Below are 13,865 nucleotides of genomic sequence, written 5' to 3'. Positions count from 1 at the left end.
TTTAGATGTTTAATTTATCAGTGGCTATATGTTCAGTTTTAGATTTAATAGTGGGATCCTGATTTCTATCGGATCTATGTTTGCATTGTGGTGAGAATGTATGTTAATGCTTACAAAGTTTACCATACAGTTCTTCAAACACAAGGTAATAAAGCATTTTTTTTACTCCCATACAGTTTACGTTATCACCCAAGGCAAGAGGAGGACTAAGAACTGATGTGCTTTCATGTAAGCTTGCTGATCCTATTGAAGCCAGTAGGAGTTTGTCTGGGAAAAGTAATCAATTTGAGAATCTGAAAAGCTACTAGAAGTTTCAACTGCTTTGAAAAACGAACATGTCTTTTAAAAAGTGAAAATATTTAAATTGTACTTTGTTCAAATATTATGTCATTGTTGTGGTAAATTCTTAGAATGTTTACTCCCTATAGATTAAGCTCTTTATTTAAGGCCAGTCTTTACAGGGCTAGACAGAGTTGTGGGAAAATGTCCACTGAGCTCACGTTCTCTAAAATTCTATTTACTGGTTTAGGTACCATATTTCTTCCAAATTGCATATTCACTAAGTTGGAACATGTTCATCAAGACTAATAAACTTTTTTTGATCTTTCCTACAGTAATGTTTGAGTTCTTTTCCCTAGCCACTTTGTGCTTTCCATACAAGTAGAAAAATAATATCTGTGACGTGGAAAGAGAAGTCATTGTCAGAATGAAAGTTGAAATAGTCCATGGATACATAATATGGTACAACCAGTGTGTCAGTGTCTTCCTGGAGTGGGGGGGAGTCTACATTCGATGATGGCAAAACAGCATTATTCACATTTTGCTAAAGGCTTGATGACTTGCAGATTTACATTTAAGAGTCTGAGTCACCTGGGAGGAGATTGGTTTCAAAAGTTTTACTAGTTTAGAGTAGTGTTATAGTCCCCAGAACTTTAAAGGTTTTGGAAATTCCCAAGGATATTAAATTATGAGCCTCTCTTAACTCAGTTTTCCTCATACCTGCACCAAAGAAGTTGAGCAGTTATAGACAGCAACACATAGCTCTTGTGTTCCACTGTATAGAATTCAAACTTGGAAGATCATCTACTATAATCAAAATTGTCCCACAGTCTGTAAGAATTGTGTCAACATTTGGAGGCCAGTAATTCAAAAGTTATTACTTCATCATCAAGACTGAAAGCATAAAGTAAGTAAAAACCTTTCATAATCCTAGTATTGGGAGACAGAACTTGTACTCAATTTATCAGTGAGGCCATGCTTTATGATACTCTTATAGGATGTCATATTTGGGGGTATATGATTGATCCAAATTCAAGTAATAATAAGCCATGTTAGAAAATTTTCTTTTCACTATGGTACAATGGAGAGACTACTGGATTTGGAGTCAAAAGCTGTGGATTATTTGTGAGATGATAGTCAAATTCCTAAACAATAGTGGTTTCTTCATCTTTAAAATTAATGTAGAGGCAGCTAGGTGGCGCAGTGGATGGAGCACTGGCCCTGGAGTCAGGAGTACCTGGGTTCAAATCCAGCTTCAGACACTTAACACTTACTAGCTGTGTGACCCTGGGCAAGTCACTTAACCCCAATTGCCTCACTAAAAAAAAAAAAAATTTAATGTAGTAATACCTGTATTAACTACCCCAAAGGGTTTATAAATCTTAAAGTTCTGTAAAAGGTAAAACTTATTACTGTTGTTAAAATAAGCTTATATCCTCATGGAGGTACATGGACCAATATACTTAAGAGGGCCCCTGAAACCGCTACCTTTTTGTTAGAATGGTCTTAGTCCTAGGAATGCAGAAACACCATAGCTATAGAACAGAAGATTTTTTGAGATCACTTAATCCAATCTCCTCATTTCACTAGAAGAGGAAACTGAGGCCCAGAGTGATTGATTTACCCAAGGGTTCACAGGTATCGTAGTTCCCCTTAAACTGTGACTGTGGCACTTCATTTTCACAGTTTCTGCTTTGTAGTTTCTATGATCCTCCTTACTGTATTAAAGAGGTATGTTTGCGTCTTAGAATTTTGAAACTTAGCTTTTCTCACTTTGGGGAGTAAGAAATGAATTATATTATTGTTGTGGGAAACATACCCATTTGCATCCATATTTATACATAGCCATATCAATTAATTAAGAGATTGTGAGTAATAGAAATTTACTCTCCCTCCCCTATAAAAATCTGAGTTAGCATTCCTATCCTTATGGGGAAAGCCATACAGGAGGTACTTCATTTGAGAAATCCAGTGCCATTCTTCTGACACAAGGACGGGCAATTTAAAAAGCAGAATTCCTTGGGAAGACCCACCTGGTTCCAAGAGCCCCAACACAAATTAAAATCTATGCAGTGGGGACCAGTAAAACGATAACTTTGCCTGCCCTAAAGCAAAAATCCTTCAGCACTGAGCTACATGCTATCACCAGAAGGGGCCAGGGGAGCTCAGCTTCACTCATACTTCATGGGATTCTTCCTCTCTCTGGTTTAGATAAGATCGTTCACATCCCCCTCGTTAACCAAAGTTGAGTAAAGGGAACATTTCAGTCCCAAACTTATTCTTTTCAACCAATTATTTCTTTTTTCCCCAAATATTTATTTAATTTTATGATTAATTAAAAATTTTATCATAAAGGCATTTTATTATTTTCGCTGTTACATGCAGAGATAGTTCCTCAACATTTGTTTCTGTAAGATTTCTAGTTCCAATTTTTCTCCCTCCCTCCCCCTTCCCCAAGACAGCAAGCAATCTGATATAGGTTTTATATATATACAATCACATTAACATATTTCTGCATTTCATGCTGTGAAGAGAAATCAGAACAAAAGGGAAAAAACCTCAGAAAAGAACAACAACAACAAAAAAGTAGAAACAATATGGTTCAATCTGCATCCAGATTCCCACAGTTCCTTTTTCTGGATGTGGAGAGCATTTATAATGAGTCCTTTGAAATTACCTTGGATCATTATACTGCTGAGAAGAGATAAGTCTATCACAGTTGATTGTCAGACAATGTTGTTGATACTGTGTACAATGTTCTCCTGATTCTGCTCCTCTCAGTGCAGCATCAGTTCATATAAGTCCTTCCAGGTTTCTCTGAAATCCTCTTGCTCATCTTTTCTTACAGCACAATAAATAGTATTCCATTACATTCATATACCACAACTTGTTTAGCCATTCCCCAGTTGATGAGCATTCCTCGATTTCCAATTCCTTTGACACCATAAAGAGAGCTTGCTATAAATATTTTTGTACACATGGGTCCTCTTCCTACAGTTTTATAGCCCTTTGGGCATAGTTCCAAATTGCTCTCCAGAATGTCAGCCAATCATTTCAATCAAAGATCTCAAAGTATAGATCTGGAAGCACAGGTAAGAGGGTAACACCTTGTTCCTTACCATTCACTATTCTGGAACCCATGAATCATCTTTAACTCATGGAAGAGATGAAAATTTTTCTATTGAAAAAAAAGCTGACTATTTTTGCACCCATTATACTATCTCCAGCCTTCCTTAAACCTCAGGTGTGTACAGAATATTTTTTTTAATATCTTTTGGACATGTTTTACACATGGCTTTCCTCCTTTGTCTTTTCCCTAGTTTGTACATTGAGTTATCACATAATCACTCATTTGGAAAGGCCTTTTCTGCCAAAAGTAGGAACTCAGAGAGAGCACTCAGCTACATTATGAATGGGTCTAATTTAACAGGTTACAAGTGGTAGATCCAGAATTCAAAGCCCGGTCCTCTTAGTACATATCAAGCATTCTTTCCTCTGCACCATGCTAGGGATTGGCATTTAAGATAAAAAACTTTATAATCCTTTCATTGAAGGGACAAGGATCTTTCTATTTCAACCTATGACATATGTCTCCACAGGACTGAGAGGAATTAGTGCTGGAAAATCTAGACATGATTCCAAAATGAATTTACTGGTACAAGGTAGCTGTCTTTAATAATAGTGTTATTCTGTAATAAATTGAAGATGGATACCTAAAACTTAGATATAAATTTAATCCCAGAAGTGAAAGTACAATTATCAGCCTAATCTTTTACTGTCTAAAAGAAAAATAAATGTCCTTTATCTTTAGGGCTACCAATTCTCCTGTCTCCATTTCTAGTAGGATTTCTGTATTGCTGTCCCAGTCTCCTATCATATATTGTTCTACTGCTTCTTATACTTCTTAAGATAAAAGAGGTTGTTAACTTTTGGACTTTGCCTAATCTTCTAGTAGTAATGTTCTATTACCCAGATTTTCAGTAAGATAGTTTAAAATAGTCTTAAATTGTTTTACTAAATATTCCAGTTTGATGCCTTATAGCCATATTAGGTTCAATAAATAATTTAATATGCCTTTATCTAGCCTTGATATATGATTAACAACACTGGAAATGACATCTTAAAATATTCCATTTTAATATTGGTTTTATCAAGTTTACTTAATGAACTTAACCTGGAACCTAATCACCCAATCTCAAAGCCTTTGTCTTCTTTCTTCCTAGTCCCTTTTCTCTGATAACAAGTCAATTACTCAATTTTGTCCATTTCAATTCTAGAGTTAGTTCCTTTATCTACCAGTACGGTTGTACAGAAGTCCTCACTATTGTCTTCCTGGACTATTATTACAATTGCTTAACAGGTCTTTTTCTCCCTGCTCTTGCTCTCCTTTAATCCATTCTTTGTATTGCCGCAAGAATAATATATTTTTTATGTGTAGATAGGGTCATGTAATTATTTCTCAGATCAGAAATCTTTAATAGGTGACAGGTCCCTAATACCTATCATGTAAGTTCAAATTTCTTTGCCAGGCAAAGGTCTTTCGAAATCTGGCACTAGTCTCCCTTTCCAGTGTTAGCTCATATTACTTTTCTCTCTACACTCCGTGCTTCAGTCAAGCCACACTTTTCTTTTCTCTTTCTTATTCCTATTCCCTTATACTTCTTGTCTTAAACTTTTTTCTTTTCCAATGTTTTATTTATATTTTCTATTTTTTCATCTTTGCCACTTCCCCAAAATTCCTTACTCTCCTCCTGAACAAACATTCCCTTTTAATTAATGGTCATGCCTGAAATATGTATCTCATTCATTCTGCACTTCCCTGACCATGGTTTGGCTCTGTTTCTTTTGCCTGAAATGTCCTTCCTCTGCCTCCTTGTGGGCTGGAATTCCTATCCATCCTTTAAAGCTCCATTCAAATGCTACCTCTTGGGGCAGCTAGGTGATTCAGTGGATAAAGCACCAGCCCTGGATTCAGGAGGACCTCAGTTCAAATCTGATCTCAGACACTTGACACTTACTAGTTGTGTGACCCTGGGCAAGTCACTTAACCCTCACTGCCCTGCAAATAAAAACAAACAAATGCTACCTCTTCTGCTATGGGTCCCTTTTGGAAATTACATTTATCCATGGATCTCATTGTTTTGCACCTTTGTAACACACTTATCATATTATGTATAAATACTTGGGGCAGCTAGGTGGCACAGTGGATAGAGCACTGGCCCTGGAGTCAGGAGGATCTGAGTTCAAATCTGGCCTCAGACACTTAACACTTACTAGCTGTATGACCCTGGGCAAGTCACTTAACCCCAATTGCCTCACTAAAAAAAAAAAGAAAAGAAATTTAATTTATAAATACTTATATTATGTATAAAATATATCATGCAATATAATATATTGATTATATATCCATATAATAATGTGTATATTATATGATATATTGTGTATATATGTATATATACATATACACATACACATACACATAATGTGATGAGCAGGATGATTTCAGAAAAACATGGAAAGATTTACACAACTGATGCAAAGTGAAGTTAGTAGAACCAGGGGAACATTGTACACAGTAGTAGCAATATTGTATGATGATCAACTGGAAATCATGAGTATATATAATGCAATACATGAATGTATATCATGTTATATATGTATCTTATGTATGTATAAAATAATATTATGTATAATAATCTGTATAAAAGTTATCTGTGTTTCTGACTTATTCCCCTACTTGACAGTATTTCCATGAGGGCAAAAATTATGTCTTAAAACTTTGTATATATTTATTCTAATGCCTATCACAGTGTCTGCGTTCCACAGGCAATTAATAAACATTGAGTTCTGTCCTAATTCAATCCTTTAATACTCTGAAAGCATTCCTCATGAAAAGTCACAATAGTGACATCATAGGATTATGTTCAATTTCAATCCAACAAATATTTATTAAGCTCCTATTGTATGCAAGGCACCATATAAGATACTGGGGGTGAAAAAACAAAAGTGAGCTCCTGGAGAGTAGGAACTATCTTTTACCTTTTTTTTGGATCCCCAGTGCTTAGTACAGTACCTAGCACATAGTAGGTGCTTAACAAATTCTTAACCAACGGACTGACTGAAATAATCTCTGCCCTCAAAGAACTTACATTCTCTTAAGAGTTTATATTCTCTTAGCTTACATTCTCTCAAAATATACACAGATAAGGAAATACAAAATATATAATCCATTTTGCCTTATTTTGAAAACTTGAATTTGTTCCAATGTGATGACTATTTTAGGAAATGATTTGAACATATCATGAATTTTGTTTCTTCACAATTTTGCCCTTGAGAAACATTGAGAAAACAGAAAACTGTCCAGAATTATTCACAATAATTCCCTTTCGGTACCCATTCCCACAAGCAAACTTCAGGTCTTTTTCAAGGTAAAGGTCCATATTTATTGTATATCTTCTGTTGCAGTAGGAGCTGTGGACTGAGGAGGTCTGGTTTGCCCCTCCCTTCTCCTCCACCTTCCACTATGGTTTAAGTCCCCAACCCTGAAGTTGTGGTCAACTGAAGCCACTTTCTTGCCTGTAGTGATTAGACTTTGCCAGCATAGGCCCCAAGGGAACTAGGAACACAGACTAAGCAACAGCCCAATGCCATACTATTTGTGAATTTCCTAACCAATAACATACATAAAACTGCTACCATTTTCATTAGTTTACTATCTTGTTTTGTGTCATTAATGAAGTTTTCAGGGTCCCAACCTTATGTTCCCCATAAACCTCATGGTTTTTATTGCACAAATTTGCATACCATGGTGATTTATATATATATATTTATATATATATATATATATATATATATACACACACATATGTGTGTATGTATGTATGTAATTCACCTGATTATATACAAAAACAAATTTTTACATTTTTAAAATTTTTGAGTTCCAAATTTTCTCTCTTCCCCTTCCCTAAGGTAATAAGCAATTTGATATAGGTTATATAGGTACAATCATGCAAAACATTTCCATATTAGTCATGTTATGAAAAAAACCCACACACATAAAAGTGAAAAATAGTATGCTTTGATCTGCATTCAGAGTCCATCACAGCTCTTTCTCTGGAAGTGAATAGCATTTTTCATCATGAATCCTTGAGATTTATCTTAAATCACTGCATTGCTGAAAATAACTAAGCCATTTTCTGTTAATCATCATACAAAATTGCCACTACTGTGTTCAATGTTCTGGTTCTACTCACTTCATTTTGTATCAGTTGTATAAATCTTTTCAGGTTTTTCTGAAATCTTCCTGTATTCATCATTTCTTATAGCTGTGAGATTAAAATTGGATATTAGATCATAAATCTCCCCTACTTAACCTTTCCCTTAATTTATCTCCCAGACTAGTAAATGGAAGAAGCTTCTAGTTTACTAGTTAGAGCTTTTATTGTATGGTAGTCACAAGGTGATGTTGATTAGAAGGATAGGAAAGTAGAAATACAATACAAATCATCTTAAGTCTAGGCTTAGTCTATATTCTGTATAAAACTCACCAAAACCCAAGGCCACCTTTGGGGAGAGAGACCAAGTCAAGCGCTGTTAACCAAGAGCCGGGCCGAGTCAAACTCCAGTCAGCGTCTGTCTGTGCAGCGCAGCCAGGAGACCAGCGGAGCAGGAAAAAAGGCCCCACTTCCGTTCTCTCCTTGCCTTTTAAGCTCGCACCCTGGAAGTCAAGTGCTCAGCAGGCAATCTGGCATGCATCGCAGGCAGACTGGTGTGCGTAGCTCATGCTGTTGGTCTCCTCCCCAAAAGGGTGGTCCTAAAAAAAACAACTGGCGTCTCTCCATTATCTAACCGACTGTTAAAACTTTTTACCACATAGCACAATAGTATTCCATTATAATTACATGCTACAACTTGTTCAGCCATTTCCCAATGGATGGATATCCCCATAATTTCCAGTTCTTTGCCACCACAAAAAAAGCTAGTATGGCGATTTCAAGGAAGCCATCTTTCAAGTTATAGCAGACCTAACTAAATACAAAGTAACTTTGCATGAAGGCAGGTCAATAATATCTGGGGGAAGAATCAGGAAAAGTGTTGTGTAGGAGATGGCATCTTGAGGGAAACTGTGGGTACCAGCAGGCAGGCTTCCAGACATAGAACTAGCCTGTACAAAAGGATGCAGACAGGAAATCAAAGTTGTCTACAGGAAACAGCAAATAAGTCAATTTTGCTAAAATGTAGAATGCCTGAAAAGGGAATAATATGAAATTAGTCTAGAAAGGTAGGCTGCAGCCATCTTGTAGAAGTTTTTAATTGTCAAAGTAGTTTGTATTATATTCCAGAGGCAACAGAAAGGCATTGAGGCTCCTTGAGTAGTACTGTGACATGGCAAGACTTGTTATTTAGGAATATCAATTTTGGGAGGTTGGTGGATTGTTTGAATTCAGAAATGCCAAGATGCAGTATACTAAATTGATCTGGTGTCTGCACTAAGTCAGGCACTAATATGGGAAATCACCAGGTACAGAAAGCTACCAGATTGCCTAAGGAGAGGCAAACCAGTTCAGGCCAGAAATGAAGCAGGTTAGAGTTCCCCTGACAATCAGTAGTGGGATAGGGTCCATGACCAAAGACTGATGGGGAAATCCAAGGAAAAAAAAACACATCAAGTAATTTTTCTAGTCCAGTACAGCTTAAGGTGAGAAGCAGAGGGGTTTACAGATACTGAGGACAGGGTGTAGGCAGGAGCACCAAGGTCAGAATACTCCAGCACAGGAAGAGGCTGTGCATCAGGGCAAGAGAAGGTCCCAGACTCATTCTGAACTCCTCCAAGAAGTGGGAATGGGTGCCACCTGGTAGCTCCATCACTCATTAATAAGTCACAGATCCAGGAAGGACTGAGGACAGGACCTACACTCAGGATAGGTTTGCCAAAGTAAGAAGCATCCCCATCTCATGCACCAATCAAGAAGCAAATTCATAATCAAGCAGCAGTAGTGTGTGGCTTAGACCCTGGGGGCAGAGTAGGGTCTCAGTTCCAGTTTCAAAGTCAACAGAGAAATAACCAGGGCAAGGATTGATAACATTTGAGTCCAGCAGCAATCTATTGTTGTTCAGACACATCCCAGGTCAGAGAATTGCAGAGCTCAAACCAAGAGGGCAGTGATCAGACTTTGTCATGGTCAGGCTACTTTGGAAGCACTGAAAGTTTGCAAATTACCTGCATGAAATGATTCTGAGAACCTAGAATAAACATAACACTCAATACGCCCCCAAGAAAAGAAACAGCAGGACAAGCCCAGATCTTCCCAGCAGAAATGCAGAGCCTGGCCCTAACATCAAGCCTGAAGTAAAAAAATATGCTGAAATAATGAACAAACAACAATAACAACAAAAAGAATTCCATCATAAAAAGCTATTATACTTACAGGGATGTTCAAGACACAAACCCAAAAGAGAATTACTCCAAAATATCTACAAATAAATCCTCAAATAAAAACACAGCCTGGGGACAAATTCAACTAGAATTCCTGGAAGAGATAAAGCAAAAGGTTGTATTTTTTAAGCTACTTTTTGAAATAAATAAAGTGAAAAAGCTAGAGGGGAAAATTATGGGGAGGGGAGAGGGAATGAGAGATAGGGAAGAAAGAAATGGAAAGAGAATTAGTTTAACACAAAAGATAAAAAAAAACCCTTGCCCAAGCAACAAGTTGACTAAAAATTAGAATGGACAAAATTGAAACCAATGACTCCATGAGACAAAAAGAAATATTAAAACAAAATTGAAAGATAAAATTTATAAAATGACAACAATACTACAAAGACAAACAATGTTGAAACACTTGGGAACTCTGATCAGTGTGATGGCTAACCATGACTCCAGAAGACTAATGATAAAACATACCACCCACCTCCTAATAGAGAAGTGAGACTCAACAGTGCAGAATAAGATATATCTGTCTGTTTGTCTGTCTGTCTGTGTCTCTCTCCTTTGGGTCATGGACAATGCAAAAATTTGTTTTGCTTGATTACATACATATTTGTAACAGGGTTTTTTTCTTTTTTTTTTAAGAAGAAAGGAGGGAGAGAGGGCTGATATTTGTTTCTTTGAAAAGAATAAAATTTAATTTTAAAAATGGATGTAGGGGCAGCTAGGTGGCGCAGTGGATAGAGCACTGGCCCTGGAGTCAGGAGGACCTGAGTTCAAATTTGGCCTCAGACACTTAACACTTACTAGCTGTGTGACCCTGGGCAAGTCACTTAACCCCAATTGCCTCACTAAAAAAAAAACAAAAAACAAAAAATGGGATGTAAACCTGACCTGCATCTCCAAATGATAAATGGTCAAAAGATATGAACAGGCAGTTTTCAGGGGGAAAAAATCAAAGCTATCTAGAGTCATATAAAAATGCTCTAAATCACTGAAAAATGTAAATTAAAATTATTTTGAGGTACCACCTCACAGCTACCATAGTCACTAATGACAGAAAAGGAAAATGACATATATTGGAGGAGATGCAGAAAAATCGGGACACTAATGCACTTGGTGGGGTTATGAACTTAATTCAACCATGCTGGAGAGCAATTTGGAGTTATGCCCAAAGGGCTATAAAACTGTGCATACCCTTTGACCCAGCAATAGCACTATTAGGTTATCCCAAGGAGATCAAAGAAAAAGGAAAAAAGCACCTATATGAACAAAAATATTTGCAGCAGCTCTTTTTGTTGTGGCAAAGAAGTGGAAATTGTGGGAATGCCATCAAGTGGGGAATCACTGAACAAGTTATGGTATATGATTGTGATTTTTATTGTGCCATAAGAAATGATGAGAATGATTTCAGAAAAACCTGGGAAGACATATATGCACTGATACAAAGTGGAGAGCAGAACCAGAACATTGTATACAGTAACAGTAACACTGTTTAATGATCAACTGTTAATGACTTAGCTATTCTCAGCAACACAAAGATCCAAAACAATTCCAAAGGACTCACGATGAAAAATGCTATCCATCTCCAGAGAAAGAACTGATGAATGAAGTCTGAAGATCAAAACATAACTTTTTTTTTTTTTTGGTGGGGCAATGAGGGTTAAGTGAGTTGCCCAAGGTCACACAGCTAGTGTCAAGTGTCTGAGGGATTTGAACTCAGATACTCCTGAATCCAGGACCTGTGCTTTATCCACTGTGCCACCTAGCTGCCCCTCGAAGCATACTTTTAAAACTTTATTTTTCTTGTTTTGTTGGTTTGTTTTGGTCTGTTTTCTTTTGCAATATAGCTAATATGGAAATATGTTTTGCATGACTTCGCATGTATGATATATATGAAATTGCTTGCCTTCTCAAGTTGGGGTAAGCAGAAGGAAAGAATTTTGAATTCAAAATTAAAAAAAGAATGTGAAAAAAATTTACATGTAACTAAGAAATATTTAATGAAATAAAAATATATTGGGGGGGGGGGGAAGATAACCTGACCTGCATCTCAAAACACACTAAAATGTATGATGGTGTATTCACGTGATTAACATATGGGGTTCATTTCAAGGAAGACTTGAGCATTTGAAATAAAATATATTTTAATGTAGAATTCATTTATGGCACTTCTCCAAAATCATTTCCAATTTCAGAAGTATTAACAAGTATCACATACTTAAATACTAAAAGTTTTTTAACTAGCAACTACTCACAAGCCAGATTTCTGAGGTCTTCTTCATCCAGCCAATAAATGTCTTTTGAGTTGTGATCTTCCAATAGCTTTTACTGCCTAAGCACATGAAAACCATTTTTTCTTTGCTAACAGGGGAAGCTCGAAAACTCAGTATGAGGGACTACCAATTAAGGCCCAGACATCTATACACCTCCTCACATATATTCAGAGAATGGAACAAGAAATAGACAAAGTAACTCTTCTAAGTATTTCAGCTTCTCTCTTGCTGTTGGGAAAGGGTTAACTAAGTTAGTAGTTAAGAATATAGTGATAAGAAAGTCAGTATCAAAAAGTTGATACTCATAATGTAAATTGTGTTGAAACCCCAAATTCATGTAGTTGGTCACGAGGCCACTTCAAGAAGGAAGTATGGATGGCTCCAAAAGGCACAGTCAATTTTTATGGCAACAATGTCGACATGTCCTTACCAAAAAAAAAATGCCAATCTCAAAAGGCCCTTCAATAAACCAAGGCAAGCTAAGAATAGACATCTATGTCAACTGAATGATTGGTTAGATGAATCCCTTCACAACTCTAAAAATGTTCATCAATTAATAGTTTTAAAAACACATACACAGGGGACAGCTAGGTGATGCAGTGGATAAAGCACCAACCCTGAATTCGGGAGGACCTGAGTTCAAATTTGGCCTCAGACACTTGACACTTACTAGCTGTGTGACCTTGGGCAAGTCAACCCTCATTGCCCCGCCCCCCCAAGCCCCTCCACACATACACAGATCTGACTATCTGAAGTATGATTCTCAGAATCTTTTATATTTTTAATGCCTTTGTACAGCAGAAATTCCAGAATGATCCACACAGAAAAAAAAACTTACACAATCCTATTCTAGAAACAGTCAATTAGCTTGCAGAAAAACACAGGTCCTTGATGACAATTGTTTGGATTTCACAGGTATCCACAACCAATCAAATAAGTATTTTTTCAATCTCCTCCTATCTACCCCTCACCTACGCACCTTCATTAAAAAGTAAATCAGTTCATCAGGATTTGGCAGTTTGGAAATGAGAGCAATTACCATAATCTCAATGCTTTGATTTTTCCACTTTAAAGCTCATACTGACAATCCCATCTATTCCAGCCTGTATCTCATCATTTTCTTGAACAGGCCCAACTCCTTTCGGTGTCCCCGTCAAAATAATGTCCCCTTCTTCCAATGTGATTATCTTGGAGACATAGCTGATTATGTAAGGGATAGAGAAGATCATGTCAGACGTCTTGCCCTCCTGCCTCAGCTGGCCGTTGACCTTGAGCCAGAGTTTAAGCTTATGCGGGTCTGGGATCTTCTCCTTGGGCACGAACTTGCTGACTGGGCACGAAGAAGTGAAGCTCTTGGCCAGGGTCCAGGGCAGCCCTTTCTTCTTGCACTCGTCCTGCACATCCCTGGCAGTCATGTCCAGGCACAGGGCATAACCAGCCACGAAGCCCATAGCCTCAGCCTCGGACACGGCGCACGTCTGCCTCCCCATCACCACCGCCAGCTCCAGTTCATGGTGCAGGTTGCGGCTGTAAGGGGGCATGAGGATTGGGGTACCCTCCGGGGCATAAGCAGTGGAAGGTTTCAGGAAGATCACCGGCTCGCTGAGCACGGCGCTCTTCATCTCCTTAACGTGATCCGCGTAGTTCCTTCCCACGCAGACGATGTTTTTGCCCCATTCCCAAAACCGGGGTAACTGACGAGCTGCAGCCATGTCTAGAAGTCCGGAGCGAGGCAACCAAAGTGTCACCGTATCACGTGGACTCTGCCCAAGGGCAGTCACCTGACGCCTACGGCTACCCCACGGAGCCAAACTTTCTCGGAACTCTCCGTTCCATCAACGAAAGGAGACACCGTAGACTGCTCTCGACTTTCCACCCCCCTC

The 13,865-nt window shown here is 37.8% G+C and overlaps 2 protein-coding genes across 2 annotated transcripts in view; one reads left to right on the top strand and one right to left on the bottom strand.

Moving 5' to 3' along the window:
* MEIOB (meiosis specific with OB-fold) overlaps positions 1–308 on the top strand; it is a 53,140-nt gene extending 52,832 nt beyond the window's left edge. The window contains 1 exon segment of the mRNA XM_043978503.1: positions 177–308. Coding sequence (XP_043834438.1) covers positions 177–308 — 132 coding nt within the window.
* Positions 309–11,835: 11,527 nt separating this feature from the next.
* Positions 11,836–13,836, bottom strand: FAHD1 (fumarylacetoacetate hydrolase domain containing 1). The gene has a single exon (XM_043977480.1). It carries the CDS (start codon positions 13,692–13,694, stop codon positions 13,029–13,031), a length of 666 nt encoding a protein of 221 aa, XP_043833415.1. The 5' UTR covers positions 13,695–13,836; the 3' UTR covers positions 11,836–13,028.
* Between the last annotated feature and the right edge of the window lie 29 nt (positions 13,837–13,865).

The sequence above is a fragment of the Dromiciops gliroides genome, chromosome 1 (genome assembly GCF_019393635.1).
Source record: "Dromiciops gliroides isolate mDroGli1 chromosome 1, mDroGli1.pri, whole genome shotgun sequence".
Classification (NCBI taxonomy): Eukaryota; Metazoa; Chordata; class Mammalia; order Microbiotheria; family Microbiotheriidae; genus Dromiciops; species Dromiciops gliroides.
This window is presented reverse-complemented; position numbering and strand designations above follow the sequence as displayed.

Coding starts and splice junctions, on each gene's coding strand:
- FAHD1 (XM_043977480.1), bottom strand. CDS start 13,694: ATGGCTGCAGCTCGTCAGTTACCCCGGTTTTGGGAATGGGGCAAAAAC.